Source organism: Hylobates moloch, unplaced genomic scaffold (genome assembly GCF_009828535.3).
Source record: "Hylobates moloch isolate HMO894 unplaced genomic scaffold, HMol_V3 SCAFFOLD_6, whole genome shotgun sequence".
Taxonomy (NCBI): Eukaryota; Metazoa; Chordata; class Mammalia; order Primates; family Hylobatidae; genus Hylobates; species Hylobates moloch.
In genome coordinates this window covers 53,770,411-53,792,665 of record NW_026652281.1, presented here as the reverse complement: position 1 = coordinate 53,792,665, position 22,255 = coordinate 53,770,411, and the positions used below count along the sequence as shown (strand labels likewise).

Below are 22,255 nucleotides of genomic sequence, written 5' to 3'. Positions count from 1 at the left end.
AAAAAAAAAAAAAAAAAAAAAAAAAAAAAAAAGACCCCATTTCTAATAATAAAGAACTAAAAAAAAACAATAACAGCAAAATACACACACATACCCACATACCATACACAATAAAACACCAAGCTTCTGCCATAAAATGCCTTATATTACCTGAAAGACCAAGAAAATATTAACTATATGGTAAGATAATTTTGAGTTGATTTTTATTTTATTTTATTTTATTTTATTTTATTTTTATTTTTTTGAGATGGAGTCTCGCTCTGTAGCCCAGGCTGGAGTGCAGTGGCGCAATATCGGTTCACTGCAAGCTCCGCCTCCCGTGTTCACATCCTGCCTCAGCCTCCCAAGTAGCTAGGACTACAGGCTCCCGCCACCGCGCCTGCCACCACACCCAGCTAATTTTTTATATTTTTAGAAGAGACGGGGTTTCACCATGTTAGCCAGGATGGTCTCGATCTCCCGACCTCGTGATCATCCGGCCTCAGCCTCCCAAAGTGCTGGGATTACAGGCGTGAGCCACCGCGCCCAGCGATTCATTCATTTTAAGGCAACAGTTACTTGCTAGTGGTAGTAGCCTTTTAGTCAGAATTTTCTCTAGATATTTTTCTTTGTTATCTTTAGGTACTTTGTCATGAGGTTAAAAAGTACAAAAGGTACTATGAAAATTATCTACAACTTAGTTTCTGATAGTTCCCATGAATTGTGCAATATTGCTATTTGGTAAATGTTCTGTGGCTCTGCTTGGAACATGTGGTGCTGTGTGAATGGAAACAGAATTTGAAAGCCAGCTGCCTGGATCGAATCCTTCTTTGCCATTTACTAGTTGTGCAACTTGGATTTCTCTGTGTTTCAGTTTCCTCATCTCTAAAAAGGAAATGACAATCATACCACACAGAGCTGTTATGAGGTTTCAATAAGTAAACACATTTAAACTACTTAGAAACAATGTCTGGAACATGTTAAATAGTATGCATTTACTAGTTTGCTGTTATTATATTACAAATTAATATTATCAGAAGTCAAGAAGTTTTACTGGAAATTATTCTTGGGGCAATAGGCAAAGGAAAGAATGTTAGTCACACTTCATTCAAATGTCACTAGCAGGAAAGGTTACCTGCTAACAATTGGGAAATTGCCAAATATTTGTTCCTTTGATGACACATGTAAGAAACCTGTAAGGCCATGTGGTCTCAGCAAGATAATTACCAGAACAATTGCCTTGGGTGTCAAAAGTCAATAATTCAAAATGGTGTCTCACAATTTAAAAATCTTCTGTGATCATTTGTAGTTGAGAGTTTCTTCCCTGCAGATTTAAGATGACCTAACTTAAAACCAACAAATATTACTTTCTCCTGCCAACTGAACTGTACTCAGAGTGTTAAAAGCCCCTACCATGTGAAATCAGTTTACTTTTATTAAGTTTTAGCAATGTAATCATTTCTTCAAAATGCTACATATTTTATACAGAGAGGATTATTTTACATGGCAAAAATGTAATTCCACTTCCTAAAAGTTTGCAGCCTATGAAGCATATATTACAAATCCTTACCATTCACTTATTTAATTTTGTTATTTTCTGATGCTCAGTGAAGTTGCATCTCAGATTACAAGACAGCCATTTCCTACAGGCTCTGTCGATCCTTTTGAAAAACATATAAATTCTGAGAAATAATTTCCACAGAGCAAAACAAAAAGCTACAGACATCACTTTCACAATGAGATAAATCCCATATGCTTTAATCTCTATAGCACATGGTTATTGTCTTAGTCCATTTTCTGCTGCTATAATACAATACCACAGACTAGGTAATTTAACAAGAACACAAGTTTATTTGGCTCATCGTTTTGGAGGCTGGGAAGTCCAAGAGCATGGCGCCAGCATCTAATGAGGGTCATCTCATGGTGAAAGTGTTTTTGTACATGGCAGAAGCCAGTGTACAAGATACAGGGAAGTGGGCTGAACTCATCCTCTTTATTAGGAACCCCCTTGAGCAATTACTAAATTATTCCCATGATAATGGTATTAATTCATTCATGAAGGCAGAGTCCTCATGCCCTATCAACTCTTAAAGGTTCAACCTCTCAACATTGTTACAATGGCAATTAAATTTCAACATGAGTTTTGAAAGAGACATTCAAACCATAGCAGTTGTTTATCAAGAAAAACTCTGTACCTAACAGTATTCAATAATTACTTATTAAACAAAGAGAACCTTGTTTTAAAAAATGTAAATAAATACATGTACTTCATATTTCTGCATTTTTATTCCTGAGACAATTTAACACAAAATTAAGTTTTATCAATTAGATGAAAAAAACACTATTTTTTTTCTTTTAAGTTTTCAGTTCAGGGGTACATGTACAGGATGTGCAAGCTTGTTACACAGGTAAATGTGTGTCATGGGGATTTGTTGTACAGATTATTTCATCACCCAGGTGTTAAGCCTAGTATCCATTAGTTATTTTTCCTGATCCTCTCCCTCCTCCCACCCTCCACCCTCCAACAGGCCTCAGTGTGTGTTGTTTCCCGCATGTGTCCATGTGTTCTCATCATTTAGCTCACATTTATAAGTGAGAACATGTGGTATTTGGCTTTCTGTTCCTGTGTCAGTGTGCCTCTAGCTCCATCCATGTCCCTGCAAAAGACATGATCTCATTCCTTTTCATGGCTGCATAGCATTTCACGGTGTATATGTACCACATTTTCTTTATCCAGTCTATCATTGATGGGCATTTAGGTTGATTTCATGTCTTTGCTATTTTGAATAGTGCTGCAGTGAATATATGCATGCACGTGTCTTTATAATAGAACAATTTATATTCCTTTGGGTATATACCCAGTAATGGGATTGCTGGATCAAATGGTATTTCTGTCTCTAGGTCTCTGAGGAATCTCTGCACTGTCTTCCACAATGGTTGAACTAATTTACCCTTCCACCAACAGGGAAAATTGCTCCTTTTTCTCCACAACCTTTCCAGCATCTGTTATTTTCTGACTTTTTAATGATAGCCATTCTGACTGGTGTGAGATAGTATCTCATTGTGGTTTTGATTTGCATTTCTCTAATGGTCAGTGATGTTGAGCATTTTTTTCATATAACTGTTGGCTGCATGTATATCTTCTTTTGAGAAGTGCCTGTTCATGTCCTTTGCCCACTTGTTAATCTGGTTAGTTGTTTTTTCATTCTAAATTTGTTTAAGTTCATTATAGATGCTGGATATTAGTCCTTTATCCGATGCATAGTTTGAAAAATTTTTTTCCCATTCTATAGGTTGTCTGTTTACTCTGTTGATAGCTTCTTTTGCTGTGCAGAAGCTCTTTAGTTCAATTAGATTCCATATGTCAATTTTTGCTTTTGTTGCAATTGCTTTTGGCGTCTTCATCATGACATCTTTGCCCATATCTATGTCCTGAATGGTATTGCCTAGGTTTTCTTCTAGGGTTTTTATGGTTTTGGGTTTTACATTTAAGTCTTTAATCTATTTTACGTTGATTTCTGTATATAGTGTAAGGAAGGGGTCCAGTTTCAATTTTCTGCATATGGCTAGCCAGTTCTCCAAGAACCATTTATTAAATAGGGAATTCTTTCTCCATTGCTTTTGTCACGTTTGTCGAAGATCACATAGTTGTAGGCATGTGGTCTTATTTCTGGGTTCTCTGTTCTGTTCCATTGGTTTGCGTGTCTGTTCTTATACCAGTACCATGCTGTTTTGGTTACTATAGCCCTGTAGTATAGTTTGAAGTCTGGTAGCATGATGCCTCCAGCTTTGCTCTTTTTGCTTAGGATTGCCTTGGCTACCCGGGCTCTTTTTTTGGTTCCATATGAATTAAAATAGTTTTTTTCTAGTTCTGTGAAGAATGTCAATGGTACCTTAATGGGAGTAGCATTGTATCTATAAATTTATTTGGGCAGTGTGTCCATTTTCACAATATTGATTCTTCCTTTCCATGAGCATGAAATGTTTTTCCATTTGTTTGTGTCATATCTGATTTCATTGAGCAGTGGTTTGTAGTTCTTCTTGTAAAGGTCCTTCACTTCCATTATTAGCTGTATTCCTAGATATTTTATTCATTTTGTGGCAGTTGTGAATGGAAGTCCATTCTTGATTTGGCTCTTGGCTTGACTGTTGGTGTACAGAAATGCTAGCAATTTTTACACATTGATTTTGTGTCCTAAGACTTTGCTGAAGTTGCTTATTAGCTTAAGAAGTGAAAAACACACTATTTATTTAAAAACTCCCACATAAAATGCTGATAATTATGTTGCTTGAAATATACAATTCAGAGTATTTTACTCTAAAATTTTGCTTTGCTAATATTTCCTAAAATAATCAAGCTTCTAAATTACAAAATGGTAGTCTGAAATATCATGAGACTTTTAATCAAATACAAATATCTATAAAAATATCACAAATTAATTTTTGTGTGCATAATATTTCTATATTAGTATAATTAACAAGATTCCATGAATATATTGTTTCTAATTTAAAGTGACAAGAATTCTATTGGAGATTAAGAAGTAGGTCAATCAATTGATTAGTAAATTCAGTCACTTTATCCTTATGGTATTTGAAGTAGCTAGTAAAATTCAACACAAGACAGTACCACTGCAGCCATGTAGTCTAATAGCCTTTGTTTAAAATGATGGGTATTTGAGCAGGTTGGGTAAATACACTGCTGTACTCCATAAGAACCAGAACTAAAAATAGTACAATATGATACCTTTGATAACTCCAAGTTTCTTTAAAACAACATCATGTTATATATACCAGAATGTGGACATAATTATTTTTGATAAGTAAATGTAGGATTCATTTGTAAGAGAACATGGTTAAATATTCATAACTATAATTGTACTTCCTGTAGTTAGTGGCTGTCTCAATATAGTCAAAAGGTTTATCTCAATTGATTTTATAATCTATTCTCCATAACTCTATCAGTAGGAGACCATTTCTCTTATAGAACCATGCCTGTGAGTTTCAAAGATCACATGAAAGTAACTCTCAGCTTTGTTAGATATTATCCTTGTCACGTAGCTGCTTTGTCTGAAAAGCACTTAGACTATAAAGTTTAAGGGAAGCACCATGTTTTATATTCTCATTGACCACTGATTGGCCAAGCACTGTTTACTGGACAGTTTATGTAAAAAGCACTGTGCCAGCTTAAGGAGGAACATAAAAATCTACAGTACAGCCTTGCCTACCTAGCTGGAAAGGTAAGTTAAATGCATGTGTACCAAGATGTCCTGGTTGATCCAAGCTGAGAGTGGACAGATAACAATTCTTCCCAATACTACACTAGTCTGCTTCAGGGTTTAATTTGCATGAGTATTTGTATTGGAAGGGCAGGGGACAGAAAGTTCTGGCTGGGTACAAAATCTAGATCTACTCACTATTTATCAGATATGTGTATCTCTGCATAAGTAATAATTATCTTCAATGCCAATGTCCTTATGTTTAACATGACAGTAACAATAGTATATATTTTATAAGATTATAGAGAGAATCAAATTAGATAACACATATAAAATGCTTAGCACAGTGCCTGATAATTAATAAGTGAACAACAAACGTTGGTTACGTGAGGAAGTAGATTCCCTAGTGTGAGTTTTCTCTTTAGGAGAGTGGTTAAGCCTGAAGCTAAATAAATTGCTTTCAGATAAACTTTGTGAGATTTGAGTTCCAAACAGTACTGCTTGGGAGCTAAGGACATAAAATCAGATTCAGGGCTTGGGAGGGAGCAAGCTTTGCCTTTCTGCTTGGAACACAGTGAGGCCTGAGGAGTTGTGATGACCTTTGGCACCACATGGCTTTACAGTTTGGAGAGCACCAGGAGAGAAGCAATATTCTCACAAGAGACACTGCTCCTAAGTGCCTTTTGGGAACCAAACATCAAGGTGGATGGGAGAGAATACAGGGAACTGGTCCTGAGCAGATGTGAGAAAACAAAAATTATCAGAAATGACTGGAGCTATTTATACAAAGAAAGGCAATGAACCTCATTTGTATACTAACAGGCTGGTAGGACCTGATGACATTTGCCTCATTCATATATAAACGCAATAAAAATATAAGGCAGCACATGCTAAGGGCAAATAAAGTAGACAAGATGAAAGTTCACTATGAAGTTCAGGGGAGGAAGAGATCAGTGTACGATAGAGCATTCAAAGCCAAAACATCAGCTGGCCTTTGCAGACTGGTGGAAGCCAAGTTGTTTATGGCAGGTATTTAAGTAGGAAAGACAGGTGAGCCAAGGTGTGGAATGAACGCATGCTTGGGGCTTTGGGGACGATAACTATTACAGGAGTAAGTGGGTGGTGTGTGCAAGGAAACAGTGGGGAAAAGATTAGAAAACTATTCTGGGATCATATTTGAATGGTGAAGGGACTTGGGTCCTGCAGGTGTTGGGGAACTACAGAAGAAAGATTTTGATTCACTGTAGGGAAACCTACAGTGAAACTAGTAACTGATAAAGTTAATCAGGCTTCACTTGTGGTACATAATAGGAGAGATGCACAGGAGTACGTGAAAATGGTGAAAAGCTCTTCCTAGATGAAGTGGGACAGCAATGAGATGTGATATTATACTGACATAACATTACTTACCATTTTCTTAAAAAGCATTTACAGGGGAAAAAAAAGAAACTAATTAAGAGAAGTATGGTCTTACATTACCCCTCAATTTCCATTCAGAATTTTCTGATGATTACTACTCTATGCTCCAATGGATATAGCTGTAGGTCACATCTTGCTTGTTTGTAAGTTGCACAAGCACTCTTCATGATACACTGAAATTCCCAGCATTAATCTAATACTCTGTCTCTGTCTGTCTCTGTCTCTCTCTTTCTCTCTCTAGGTTTAATTGAGATTGTGCTTTGGAAATATAACTGCACTCCTACAATTTTTTTAGGCATTTCAAACCCTGCATATTGATATATTTCTATATAATGGTAGTTGTGATAGAACAGTGTCATATAAAAATATAGTTTCCTCTCATTCAGAGTCCTTGAAATAAATTTTTTCAAATAGGTTGGTAAAGCGATTTAATGCTTTTGCCTGCTGCTAACCCAACTGAATGATACATGCCATTGGTTTACATCCTTTTTCCAATGTTTGCCTAGAAAAAAAATGTTATTCAACTTGAGCAATGACTAGGTTTTTCGAGGACATTCTTATAACTACACATACTCACTTGAGCTCTTCAGCAAGATTCTCAGTAAAAGTCCATCATGATGCAGTAGGGTTTCCAGAAGCAAATTCCAGTTACAACCTGGCTGGGATAAGAGCAGTTTCAATTGACCCTCGGCTTTCAGTCCTCCAGCTGATGGAGTCCTTTCAAAATGCAAGATAAAGATGGAGTAATGAAGTTAATTTATCTATGAAATTAATAGCCTTAAAGTACAGATGTAATGTTAACTCCTTTAAATGTCAATTCCTCCCAGATTACTCTGAAAATGCTTTCATGCTTACTTACTTTAGGGTTGCCTGGGGAAGGAATTACACTTAATCTCAACTAGCTAAAAGCAAATTAACATTTGGTACCTTGCCAAATTTAAAACTGATACAAAATACCCATGCCTATATTTCATGGAACTATGTCTGTTTTTGTTTCATGGAGAGAAGAAAAATTATTTATGCATTTTTTGAATGCATTCATTATTCACCAAATATATCAATGCCTACTATGTGCTATTAACTCCTTTCATTATTAATTGAAAGAAGTTCTGATGGGTTTCACTAGTTTATAATTTGCTATATAATGTGATTGCAGATGAAAAAAAATCAAAGCTTCTGTCAAGGGTGAACCGTAATCTAATTATTAATATGTAAAGGCTTACATCAACATTCAATTATCAGAACTGCTGCTATTACACTGTTACCTACTTGGGTAATCATTTCATCAAAGGGAAAGAATTCCGAGGTAAATACGCTTCTGCTTGAAAAATTATCAGTGTTGAACAGAAAATAGAAATCAGGTCTCTCACATCACCACTTTCATTTACCAATGAATCAGCAGGAGAGCAAAGGAACTGATAACATTATTTACTTTCCCCTTCTAAAATCTAGAAATCTAAAATTTAGATTGGCTAACAGTCGCAAAATGGGAAATCAACTTACAGGGAGAACAACAACAAAAAAGGCAGGAAATAGTTAAACTCAATCTGGTGACAGCCTTAAGGACTTGGAAATAGGGCAGCATGTGGAAGGGAAAGTGGACTGAGCAATCTAGAGGTGAGAATGGGAGCATCATATGCTTCAGGGTGGAAAGTAATGCACAGCAAAGGGTATCACTCAGAGTGGCAATTTGCAGCATTATCATCAGCAGATGTAATTTACTGTATGGTAAGCCATCCAGTTATCAGCACAGTCTAGACCAGTGGTTTTCAAAGCTTGGGCCCCAAACCAGCAGCATCAACATCACATCTTAATTCTCCAGCCTCATCCCATCAGAAATTCTGGGGTGGGGAGTAGGGGCGGGGAGCGGGGGACAGGGCAGAAATCTGTGTTTCAACAATCTTTCTCCAGGAGATTCTGTTGCATGCATGGTAAGGCTTGATGCATGTAGGTAGTGCTTTCTGAAGCACAGGCAGTAGGGTTAGGACCAATTAGCATCCTCTTTCCTGCCTCTGCCTTTGCGCAGATCCACCTTGGCTGCACCCACAATGGGATAAATGTTTGTGTTCCCCCTCCTCAAAATTAATATGTTGAAACCCTAATCCCAACATATCTGGCAATGGGGACTTTGAGAGATAACTGGGTTCATCAGAGTGGAGACTCCATGAATGGGATTACAGTCCTTCTAAGAAGAGGCTGGAGAGTTAGCCTGACCTCTTTCTGCATGAGGATACAAGAAGTTCACTATGGGAAACCTGGAAGAAGGCCTTCACTAGTATGCAACTGTGCTGTATCTCATCTTAGACTTTCAGCCTCCAGAACCATGAGAAATAAATGTTTGTTAAGCCACCCAGTCTATGGTATATTTGTTATAGCAGCCAGAGCTAAGATACCATCCATGCAATAAGCTCCCTATAACCTTTTATCTTTATCTTAATCCTACTTTTTCTTTAATTTGCAGCAAAAAATTCTTGATCCCTGTGAAGTCTTCATTAAAAATTTCTCTTCACAGTGGCAAGTTTACACATTTTAGCACTTTATTATTTCATCAACTAAAGTTTTATCTGTTCAATTCATGCAGATTCGAACTTTGTGAAGACACTTGCTTTATATCCCAAAGCTTCTACTAGTGAACTAAGCACATTTAAAGGCTTTCTAAATGTCAACTGATTGATTTTTCTGCTCATAAATGAGTAGGCAAACTTACAGAAAAAAAATGATGAGGACCCTTTGCCAAAAGGCTGGCTTAAACAAAAGTAAGAAGATTCAAAGACACAAAATGAAAAAGTCTCAAAGCACCTCCCCCTTGGCTTGGAATGGTGTTTGGAACATCTCTTAACCTTATGATGCACAAAATCCATCAGCTTGTGCTTGAATCTTGGGCCAACTCAGGCTTCCCATGTAAAACTCTGGTAACATATCTCAAATTGGAGTAACTCCTCAGGCAATTGGTGGGGCACTGTCAGCTAGGAAACCTCCTGCCTTGGGTGAGTGGTAAAGAGAGAAGAAGGGTGTTACTAAACTCTAGGGCCAGAGGAATCAAGTGCATCAGTTCTGAACATTCCAGGAGTTCTGAATTACTTTTGCAGATTAGTCTGGGTCTGGCTTTTGCAGTAGTTCCAAATGTGGTGCCAAAGGAAGAACTCACTAGGTGAGCCCTTTGGACTAAAAATCTAAAACAGATCCTCACAATGGCTGTCCCTACTTCCATCCTAAACCCTAAACACTGATTCTAGATGCTCCCTTGGGGTTCAATGGATGAAAAATGCTACTTGGTAGTAAGCTGTATATTAAAGTTGACTTGGGTTTTGAACATTTCCTACCTATATATCATGCTTGAGTTGAGTGCTAACTTAAGGATCCATTTAATGAACTGAAAGATCCCATTTGGCTGGAGTGTAGAAAGGAAAGGGAATATTTGAGAGATAGTCTGAAGAAGGAGCCAAGAGCTAGATTGAGGAGGGCCTTAATATCCCAAGGTGTGGATTTTAGGCCCATTGGAGAGTTTGAGGCAGAGGAGTTTCCTGATCTGGTTGCAGTGTGGTGAATGGATTGGAGGTGGTTAGTGTTTTCCTTAGCCCTTCAGTCATGGAATAAAATCATTTGAATGTCACTTTATACCACTGTATCTGAATACCTGGTTATAAATAAAATCTCTCATTTACCAGATGGAAAGCTGTTTGTTGACATGTACCTCAATTCTTGGATCTTTCAACTTATCACAGATTTTGAAATGTACAGTAGAATGACTCACTATGAGGAAAAATAAAATAGTACAAACATTCTTCAATCACCAAGCTCTGAGTAATAAATGCATTGAGGAATCTGTGTTGGGCATATGGAGAAGCATATGTTCCCTCAGCCTTTGAGCTGATGGAGCTGTGAAAGTGAGATTAGCCTTACAAAAAAATGACAGAAAGGGAAATTATATATATATATACACACACACACACACACACACACACGCACACACACACGTATGTATGTATCAAATATGCACATGTTGAATACCACCATAATACAAAGGGGGGAAAATGTTATAAATCCTATAGAAAATCATAGCTGCATTCAGGTATGTTTATGAAAATTCATCAATTAGTTCCTGTACTTTCTTCAATTTTTTGGTATGTACTCATGCTGCAACAGAATGTTTAAACAAAATCTTAGCTGTATCAGTCATACTGTCCTGACTTCCAACTTGATGTGAGGTAAGGCTTGGGCCAAGAGAAGGCTCTGCAGTAGGTTCACACTGGGATATGAGTAGCCTTATTGCTCAGGCCACATGACCATGGCGTATATTGTTCCTACCATTTATATATCATGCAGAAGCTGCAAGACTAGCAGAAAATTGGAATGGACTCCAAAATTCACAGCTTGGGAATGACACTCAGTGGTGCTGGAACACTGTCCCTCAAGACTTGATACTTACTTTTAACCAACAGCCATTATATGGTACTGTGGCCCCAACAGACAAACTACATAGGTCTGAGAGACAAGGGGTGAAAGTAGGAGCAGCCCCTCCCACCAAAGATTGTGATAATCCACTTGGCAAATCTGTGCTTTCTATCCCAATAACTATAAGCTCTGGAGGAGCAGAGGTTCTGGTTTCCATGGTGGGGTACGATGGGGGCATACACACCTCTACCAGGGGACCATTTAGGATCCCACTAAACCTAAAGTTATAGCTGCCATCTGGTCATTTTTGGCTCTCCATGCCAGCAGTCTATCAGGCAAAGAAAGGAATTACTATGCTGGTGAGGGTGAGTAACCCTATTTATCATGAGGAGCTGGGCTTGCTACTGCATAAGGGAAGCAGGGAGATGTATCTGTAACTGAAGAGATTCACCAGGGCATCTCTCAGTGCTTTCATGACTGGCAATTATCACATTCAGAAGACTTCAGTAACCAAGACTGATAAGGGAATAGTAACCAGGAGTTCAACACCTCAAGGATGAAGGTCTCAGTGACCCCACTGGGCAAATAACATAAATCAGCAGAGATGATGGCCAATCATGAGGGAAAGATGGAATAGGTGGTAGAAGAATGTAATAATAAATATCACTTGCAGATTCAGAAATATCTGCAGCAGGGGGTACTGTAGCCTGCCCTGCTAAGTCCATTGTCATTAAGCTTAAATAAATAAATAAATTGTAACCAGCTATGACCCTGAAGAATCAATGATAGAATTCAGGGAACCTAACACAGGGAATAAGCAGATCTCAGTGGTGTAAAGGGTAGGGCCATAGAAGACATTGTCAATGACCCCATGTATTAATCCGTTTTCACATTGCTCTAAAGAACTACCTGAGACTGGGTAATTTATAAAGGGGTTTAATTGACTCACAGTTTGCATGGCTGGGGAGGCCTCAGGAAACTTATAATCATGGCAGAAGGCGAAGAGAAAGCAAGGCACATCTTACATGGCAGCAATACTAATCTAGCACCTGAATCACTAAGACATTGGACAATACTGAATAACTCAGCCATCCTTTTGAGGAGCAGAAGTTACCTCCTTGGTGCCATTGACTATTATTGGTCCCTGTCTATAAGATATTGACCTGTTACGGGGAGTTCAGAAAAAGTCTCCCTAGCATCACATCCCCGACCCAGTGAGAAAGTGGTTCAATATTTTTTCCACTTTATCATACTTGAAGTAAGTCCTTTCAACATGTTTAGATAATTGATAAAACTTGCCACTCTCTGAAATATATAGCTCTTTACTAACAGCAGCTATGAATGATAGTTTAGTATTTATGTGATGAATGCCACTGAGGCACTTGAGCTCATGGAGTCCTCATGACCCTCCCATGAGAGTATCTCAGAAGTTAAGGGAAGAAGATGTTTCAAGATGGAGGAAGTAGACCATAGGACTACATGCAGTCTTCAAGAAGATTAATAAGATTGTATTGTAAGAAGATTAATAAGATTGTATTGTATTAATGTCTCAACATCCTCACCAAAATATAAACTGTTTCATATATGGGGAAACTGAACTGAATCACGCCTAGGCTAACTTTCCAAAATCATAAAACTCAACAAGTATGCAAACCAATGTGAAAACCTATAGCTGTTTCCTATCATCACATTGCTGGCTTCATTTCTATATTCTGAATTATGTAATATATTTAAGCCATGATAGAAAAGACATAAACCTTAAGATATCTAGGTCCATATGCTAAATACCTAGTTCAGTTGACATTTTCACTTTTTAAAATAACTGTTCCATAGACACTGACTTCCCTCTGAAAATCTTTTCATACTGCTTGTCCATCCACACTCTGGAACAGCCGTTTAAGATCTCTGGTGTTTAAATCTCTCATTACTTCTCCGCTGGCTATTGGCACTATGTCAACGCTTGGCACCTCATCAGAGCACAAGATCTCTAAGCTCTTTTCCTCAGTCCTGCAGAGCAGTTTTTCAGCAGCAGTTGGGAGACCAAAAACTGTTTTTGTCCTCCTCCCTAGATAATCTCTCCTAAGGATACTAGAAGTCACCTCCTCATTAAGACGGTGCTTCCCCTGCCTGGGCCTTATCACATAGATCAAATGTTCCTACCATTTAATATAGCACTTATGCAATACAATACTTTAATATAGCACTTAGGGGACACAATACCAGTTTGAATTTTTTAATTAATTCATTCAACTAATATTTATTGTTTAACTTGTATACGCTAACCATGGAGACATAACAGTAAGCAAAAAGCAGAAATTCCTTATTCTTATAGAATTTAGTGGAGGATACCTATATAGTTTAAGTGATCATAAATATAAAGATAAAATAACAATTATAAAAACTCATTGAAAGAAAAGCAAAAATGCTATTAGAAGTTGTAGTAAAAAGGAAGTTAACTAGTCTTTGGGGTTGATAAAAGGCTTCCCTGCAGAAGTCACATTTGAGCTGAGAGATGAAGATAAGCTGGCATTACCTATGTGAAGGAGAAAGACATTTTATTGAAAGGGAAAAGCATATGCAAAGATCCTGTGGCAGAAAGGAAGATGGCATAGGAAGAAAATGTAAATGGGTTAACGTGTGGAAAGCAGAATTCACAGAGTAGCGGGTATCAGAAGTGGGTTGAGAAGTGGGTAAGAGTCACATCTATGTAGATATTGTAGGCTATGCTAGTTTTTTGTACATACTTAAGGATAATGGTGAATTCATGGAAGGTAAGCCACAAGTATGCCATGATAAAATGTGAGTTTTGAAAATAGCTTTGGATTTGAGAAAACTCTTGCTACAGTTGGAGAATATTATAAATGGAAGTCAATATGTACACAGGAAAAATGCTAGTGGTCACTGGAGTAGTTAAGAGAGAGATGATGGTAGTTGGGAGTAAGGTGAAACTGGTACTATGGAGAGCAGATATTAGAAGTTAAAATTAATGAGACTTAGTAATGGATTTGGTATGTAGGAGAGAAAAAAGGAGGTGTCCAATTGCCTTCTAAGTCTCTGGCTTCTAAAATTGGATGGCTGTACCATTAGCTAAGACAGGGAATAGTAGAAGAGGATCTGTTTGGAGGGGAATATCCTAAGTCCAGTTTTGGTCATGGTGAGTTCGAGATGTCTTTATGATTTCCAGGTGTAAATTTCAAGAAGGTAGTCATGTATGGTTGGTACCCATATATTATGGATCTGTAGTCTTAGAAGAGATTAAAATTAATGGTATGGATTTGGGGGGCACACAAGGAGTACAGGAAACATAGAATGTTATCATCATCATGAAAAAAGGTTACAGTATAGAATACTAACAATGTTCAATATTTAATTGCCAGGTTAAAGTAGATGAACCTGCAAAGGAAACAGAAAAGCAGCAACAGGAAAGAAAGAAGACAAAAGTGGGTAAATATCTCCAGAGGAAATCAAGAGAATACGTCAAAATGGAGGGAGTAGACAACGGTATCTTATACTGTGGTCAAGTAGGCAAATACAATTGATTTCTTCACCAACATGTGACAATATGAGGAAAGGGACTTTATCTCAAATGTCATTGCCTGCCTCTTTCTTCACCATTGACACCTAGCATAATGCCTTACATGGAGAACATTTTTTGAATGCATTTATTGAAGGAATGATTAAACACATCTTTCTAAACTAAATAAAAGGAAAGACCCACATAGCATGTAATATGAATATAATGAAACCAAAGATAGCTTAATATGTTTAGGAGGAAAATATATGTATATAAATACAAATCAGGATTACATTGAATAGAAGCATAGTAGAAACAAAAAGCCCAGTGGAAAGAAATATATACAGCTCAAAATGGACTGGCCATGAATCAAAGCATCATGTTGTCACCATAAAAGAAAATTAGTAATTAAAATGAATGGACTGTTTACTCACACTGATTATACTTCTTGGACTCAGTGTACAGTTATGACCTACTTAGCTAAGGAAGACCTGAAAATGCTTTTTTAAATCACATGAAGAGGAAAGTTTAGAAAATGATAAAAGGCATTATAATGCAACATATTATAATTGACTAGGACAGCATTCTTTCTTGAACATTTCTATGAATGAACAATATGGTGTCTGTATTAACCTTGAGATTAATACATTTTCCACATGTCTTAGTTTAATCTAGTATGAAACTGATTATCCTTTCTAAATCAACTCATGTTATTAGCCTATACCACTGCTAGGGACAATGAATATAGTACATTTTACTTACTGCTTTGAAAATATATTTATTTTCCCTAAAATAAACTCTTCTAAACTCTATTCCCAGGGTTCTAGGAGAATATGAAAAATTGTGCTTTTATCCATTTCATAGTTTTCTCTAGTAAGATTACAGACAAATTTATGGTCCATACTGCTATTTGTACATTTTTAATTCTATTTGTATTCTGAATTTCATGTCCTTTTTGTTTCTTTCCTTCTCACCCACTTTTAATTAATTATCTTAGTTTATTTAATTATTGCTAAAAGCTGACTTAAATTCTTTCTGAAACAATGTGCAGGTACAAATAAGTAAGCAAATAGATGAATAAATTACTAAGTTCCTTCATGATATTAACTATTTCAGTCACCTCTCCTCTCAGCCTTCCCCTTTACCAAAACATAGGCCTAATATATTTTTTGTTTGTCATCATCCAACTCCTGTATTTCCTTGAACAGTTCATTTTAGTCGCTAAAGTGAAGAATAGAGTTTTGAAGGATAATTTGGGGGTGAAAGACTCATACAGACAGCTGTTACAGGTGAGGGAAATGAATGGAAAGGTGAGATTTTTAAGGTCATATAATGGTGGTCTAGGAATCTCCATTGTAATGTCTGATAAATATAAATCAGTAACTTTAGTTATTTTAAAATTGCTTTTATTGCTGCCCTGGGTTCCTCTGATAGTAGGGTGCTCTGAGCACACTGGATTATAAATCACATGGATCATGTCTTTCTAAGCAGATTATATGGACTTAGTTGAAAATATGAAACCTAATGGGCAGGGGGGATATCGGCGAGAGTCCTCCTAACACACCTTGCATGGAGAATTTAGAAAGACAAAGGAGAGAACCAAAGGTATTCCAAGAAAGGAAACTGCATAAACAAAGGCCTGACGCTGAGAATAAGCAATGAATTCAATATTAAAAATATGGAATAACTAAGTCTTAAAGACACATGAGGAGACTGACTTAACTGGAGCAGAGAAAACTCTCCAGGAAATAAGCCAGAAAACTCTCCAACAAGTAAGCCAGGAGTGACAGTGTGGGTGAAGCAGAAGCTACTACAGGTTTCTGAATGAGAGAGAGATATAATGAAAACAGTCTTTTAAGCATGTTAAATAATAGTAAAATGGACTAAGGTTGTAATAATGGGGTGGAGAGAAAGGGTGATTCTAAGAGAATTTTGGAAGAAGAATGAACTAAACACAATAATAAACTAGGACTAGAGGAAGAAAAGGCTCAACATGGAAATCATGATCAAGATTCTATTTTGGAAGCATGTAGCAACATTGTTCTTCATAATAGAAAAGAGTCCCTGCATGAAGGACAAGGGAAGAGGGGAAAGAAGGATCATTTGAAGACATCGTATTGAATGAAAGTGGGTATTTAAGAAATAAGAAGAGCTGGACACATACTGTTGGGGTATAGGTAATCACTCAAAGCTATAGACGCAGAACTGGAAATCATCTGTATAGAGGTTACAAGTTAAGCCATGTGAATAAAAGAGAAATCAAAGAAAATAGATTTTCTTTTTGCTTTTCAAAAAATGTATTCACAAGCCGGGTGCAGTGGGTCATGCCTGTAATCCCAGAGCTTTGGGAGGCCAAGGTGGGCAGATCACTTGAGGTCAGGAGCTCGAGACCAGCCTGGCCAACATGGTGAAACCCCGTCTCTACTAAAAACACAAAAAATTAGCTGGGCGTGGTGGCACATGCCTGTAATCCCAGCTACTTGGGAGGTTGAGGCAGGAGAAACACTTGAACCTGGGAGGCAGAGGTTGCAGTGATCCAAGATCGTGCCACTGGACTCTAGCCTGGGCAACAGAGTGAAACTCCATCTCAAAAAAAGAGTATTCATAATTAATAAAATTAAATTACAATCACTATAAAAACTTTGGAAAATATAGACAACTATGTAGATGAAAATTAAAATTGCTTGCAATCCTACCACCCAGAGATAAAAACTATAAACCCACCACTATATATCCTTTCAATATTTATTTTTCTATATGTACTTTTTTTTGTGCTCTAAATATGGTAGTATAGCATAGTTCAACACTTCCTAATGATGTCCCACCTTCCAATAATTGTTAATTCCCTGCAAAACAAGAGTTCTCTCACCCATCAAGTTTGGGGAATCTGCATACTAGATCACTCCTTCGAGACTGTTTTAGTCCATTTTGTGCTGCCATAAAAGAATAACACAGACTGGGTAATTTACAAAGAAGAAAAAGTTATTTCTCACAGTTCTGGAGGCTGGGAAGTTCAAGATCAAGGCACAAGCATCTGGTGAGGCCATCTTGCTGCATCCTCACATGGCAGAAGAAGGGCAAGATAAAATGAACCCATTCCTGTAAGCCCTTTTTATGGTAATCTTAATCCATTTAAGACGGAAAGACCCACTTGATACAACTAACTTCCATTAGACCCCACCACCCAACACAATTGCATTGGGGATTATATTTCCAACAATGAATTTTGGAGGATACATTCAGACCATAGCAGAGCTAAACACTACATACTAGCACGTCAGAGTCCCTACAAAGTTAAATCACAAAAAAGACCTTACATAATTAATAACTGACAATCTTATTTGTGCAGTAGAATGATTTTTCATGTACACCTGTTAACATCATACTGAACTGCTCTTCCCTTTGAAAGGGGGGGCGGGTGTGGTTGTCAAGAGCTTAAGCTTTAGAATAGAACAGGTCTGGGTTCAGAGCCTGGCCTCCAATTTTGTTCTCTCCAGAATGTTGCTGCCTATACAACACTTTGCTCTCCATAAAAGAAGCACCCGAGTACTTACCTTACAGAACTAGTGTGAGGTTTTAAAAAGATAATGTATGTAAAGCACTTAGCACTGTGTCTGGTACACACTTATCACTCTGAAAACTGGGTTGGCTTTGGTAATTTCATAATTACTAACCTCAATTTTCCCCCTAACTTATCTACCACAATTATTTCCCTATGTAATTATTTTTCAAAACCCAGCCCTTTAATCACTCCACAGTAGTCTATTATGCCACTATCCCATACTGAATTGTTTAATGCTACAATGTAGAACATTTATTTCCATTTTTTTCTCTTACAAATAATGCACCGATGGATATCTTCATATATAAAACTTTGTCAGCCTCTCTGATTAATTGCTTATAGTTGATTCCTAGAAACAGAATTGTTAGATAAAAGAGCAAAAATATTTTTAAGTTTTTAATACGTATTACTAAACTGCCCTCATGAATTTGCAAAAAATTTCATTTCCACTATGAGCTGAATAGTCGTCCCCATGTTCTAGTCTTTGTGTTAGGATAATAATGGAGACTGGTTGCTAAACAGAACAGAAAGAAAAGAAATGTGCATTTTTGCTTGCTGTAGATATAGAAAAGAGAAAGAAGTTAATATAAGAATTAGTGTTTGAAAGATAAGCCCATTTCCATGCTGATTTCTAGGACTCTAGCTGGGTTGATCCAAGCAAGCTTGGAAGTGGAAATCTTACAGAGTTATGCCTAAAAGAGAATAACTCCAGTGGTTCCAGATATAAGACAAAAGTGGGCAGTAAAATAGGTTAAAGCAAATGTGATAATAACATGGAGAACAGATATGTTTATAAACTTAGGAACTCATCAAATGACACAGCTTGTTTGCTTGACTCACACTGTAAGAGATCCAGTCGTTTGTTACTTTTGCAACAATGAGTATTAAGGAGTTAGCTATTTAATTCCTAATGAAATAAAATATATTTATGGGCAAGATGGCAAGATATATTTACACACAAGATGACAGAGCATTGAGACTATTCCATTTCTAGGACTCAATCATAAGGAATTAATCAGAAATGCAGACAAAGTTTTACATGTAAATGAAGTAATAACAATAAATTGAGGTCCTTGAAGATGGGGTCTATGTCTCATTAATGTTGGATTTTTCATTACTCATATGGAAATAGGCACACATGAGGCAAACAGTGTAAGTTTGTTGTGTCTATGGAAACTTCTGTATATGAGGTTTTCACACCCTCTATTTATGGGTGACAATCTTGTTCCTCAAGAGAGAGATATAGTCAGCTTAGACGGTAAAATAGCTGATAGTGTATTTCCAAGATGAATCAAGAATGTATGGGGATTAACAATATCTCCTTTAGCTGTACATGATATTTTTATTCTCAGATACCAAGGAAAGGTACTTTCCAATGTTATATTTAGCAAGAAATCAAACTGCCGTCTCACATAATGCCACAAAATGCCATCAGATTACTCTGGAAGCACATTTCGTACTTTAAATGATTTTTCTTGTTTTTAAGTGCTGCTAATTAAATAATAAAAGTGAAAGATCCTACTTATAATTTAAAAAGTTAACTTCTCTCTCAACTTCTACCTAAGGCTCTGAGTTAGTTACATGTCTATGTTTGATAATTAGCTTGAGAACTGTCAAATCCCCAGTCATAGATCAAGAAAGACACGTTTTAAAACTAAATTCCAAAAATTTACAGTTTTCCATTACATCGCTAAAGCTATAAGCTAGTAAAATAATTATGAGGCCCATGCCTTTGATTCTTGAGCTAAAAAAAGAGAAATAATACTCTTTACTTACCTGCCAATTGTGAAAAGCTGTAAGTTCTTTTTGTAAGGTATAAGTTCATTTACATCCATAGATAAAAATTTCTATTAAATTTTAAAAGGAATCATAGAATTATAGATAGTATGGCATTTAGAGGCTCTCACCTGAGTAAAGAAGGGTAGAAATGTGATATGCAAGAAACCCAATATAAAGGTTGCTTAAAAAATGATTTTAAGGAATCTGAGGCAGACTCAACCAGGCCATGCTGAAAAGTCCTAGGGAAATACAAATAATTAGTTTAGAATATACAGGAAACATTAACTATGACCATTGAAATAACTTTTGATTTTTATTTGTGATTCAGTTAATGATTTTTTGTTTGTTTGTTTCTTTGTTTGGAGACAGAGTCTTGCTCTGTCGCCCAGTCTGGAGTGTAGTGGTATGATTCTGGTTTACTGCAACCTCCACCTCCCAGGGTCAAGCGATTCTGCTGTTTCAGCCTCCCTAGTAGCTGGGGTTACAGGCACACGCTGCCACGGGTGGCTGATTTTTTTTTTTTTTTTTGGATTTTAGTGGAGATGGGGTTTCAACATGTTGCCCAGGCTGGTCCTGAACTCCTGAGCTCAAGCAATCTGCCTGCCTTGGCTTCCCAAAGTGCTGGGATTACAGGTGTGAGCCACTGTGCCCGGCTCAGTTACAGATTTTTACACAAAATGGTATCGTGCTAGAATGGACAATGCCCCCACTTCATCCGCTTGGGATTTATGTTAATAGGTGGCTCAGGGGCCAGGTGGGCAAGTCAGCACAACCATGAAAAACCACAAGTTGAGACTTAGAATTTTTACGAACCTGTAGAAAACAATCTTTACACTTGGGGAAGGTGTAACAATACCATTATCATTTAATTTTAAAAAATCTCATGTTATACAATTTGTCATGACAAAAGGATAAAGAATAGTACAATGAATATTACTTATGTTTCCCATGAGTAGTATTTTTAGGTCCCATTGTTATTTTCTTCAACCTGGATCCAATAAATGCTGGTATTTGCTTCATTAATGTAAAAATTTTAGCATGATGGTACCTCTTTTTAATCTTTAAAGTGATTTATAAATATTAAATAATTAATTAGAATTTATAATTAATTTTGTATGCTCCTAAGGGTCTAGAGAGGGCTTATAAAGAAGAATTTAATTGTAAAATACATAATTATAATTTCAAAATTAAAACAATGTAACCCGAATATCTGATCTTTGGCTATCAACAGTTACTGTAACATTTTTCTAGATTGGCTCAAATTCAACTCTAAACCTTGACACAATAGAAAAGGATTTGTTACATAAAATCTTTAGCAGATAACTTGGCTAGTAAAAAATGTATAACAACAGGAGATTATATTTTCCTACACAGAGTTAAGAGTAATGACTGGGAACGCTTTTGAAATGGAATTTTTGAGGTAGTACCATCTCTCTTTATATACAGTACAGGAGCAATAGTGTCTTTTGATATCCAGAACATAATTCCACTTTGAAAATCCACCTTTATCTTTTCACTCCACATCTTGCTTCTTGTATCCTCATGTTTTTTCAAATTTGACCCTTCTCTCCCCTGGTTGTCTTGCTAAATAGAACATTTTCTAATTAAATAGACTTGGACATTTTTTAGACTTTAGTATATCATCTCTTCTTTAAAAGGCTTTTTTTCTCACTAAATCTCAGATCGAAACAGAAATTCCTTAAATAGGCTTCAAAGTCAGGCTGTAATATTTCCATCCCATGTATTCCACTATGTGAGCTACAGAAGTAGGCAGAAGCCAGACCAGGTACCAGGATATGTTTTTCTAAGGAGTTTGGACTTAGTACTGGCAATAAAGAATCATTGAAGAGTGTATAACATGGGATTAACACTAGCAGTTTTACATCCTAGAAAAATCACTTTAGCAGTAGTGAGGAGAGCAGACTGGAAAGAGTCAGTCAGGAGAGAGGGAGATAATGAAGGCAATATTGTAGTAGACAGGTCAGAGAGGATAAGACACTGAACCAAGGTAAGAGATAGGAGATAGTAAGTAGCAGACAAATATAAAACATGTTAAATTCACAGAATGAACAATATTCATCTCTTAATGACATGGAGTTGATGATGGCATGAGTGGGAAGATAGAAGGAGAAAATTGAGGAAAACAAAGAAGCTTAGGATACGTTGCAAGTATTTTATAGTTTTAGATATGTTAAGGGGGCTACAGACATCTGAAGTACATCCAAGGCATCCAATAGTAATTTGGATTTACTGATACAGCACATACAAGAGCTGTCTGGTTTGAAGATATCAATGTGGAAGTCATCAACATAATGGTATAGCCATAGCAATGGATGAATTCACACTACCCCCCAACCCCCTGCCAAGAAAAAAGGAACGTAAGATGTAAAG

The 22,255-nt window shown here is 36.8% G+C and overlaps 1 protein-coding gene across 1 annotated transcript in view; it reads right to left on the bottom strand.

The window, feature by feature from the left end:
* KIAA0825 (KIAA0825 ortholog) overlaps positions 1-22,255 on the bottom strand; it is a 481,693-nt gene that overhangs the window by 296,272 nt on the left and 163,166 nt on the right. Inside the window, exons 16-17 of the mRNA XM_032156821.2 lie at positions 19,993-20,103; positions 7,192-7,331 (exon numbers count right to left, since the gene is read on the bottom strand). Of these exons, the coding sequence (XP_032012712.2) occupies positions 7,192-7,331; positions 19,993-20,103 (251 nt within the window). The remainder of the gene's footprint in view (positions 1-7,191; positions 7,332-19,992; positions 20,104-22,255) is intronic.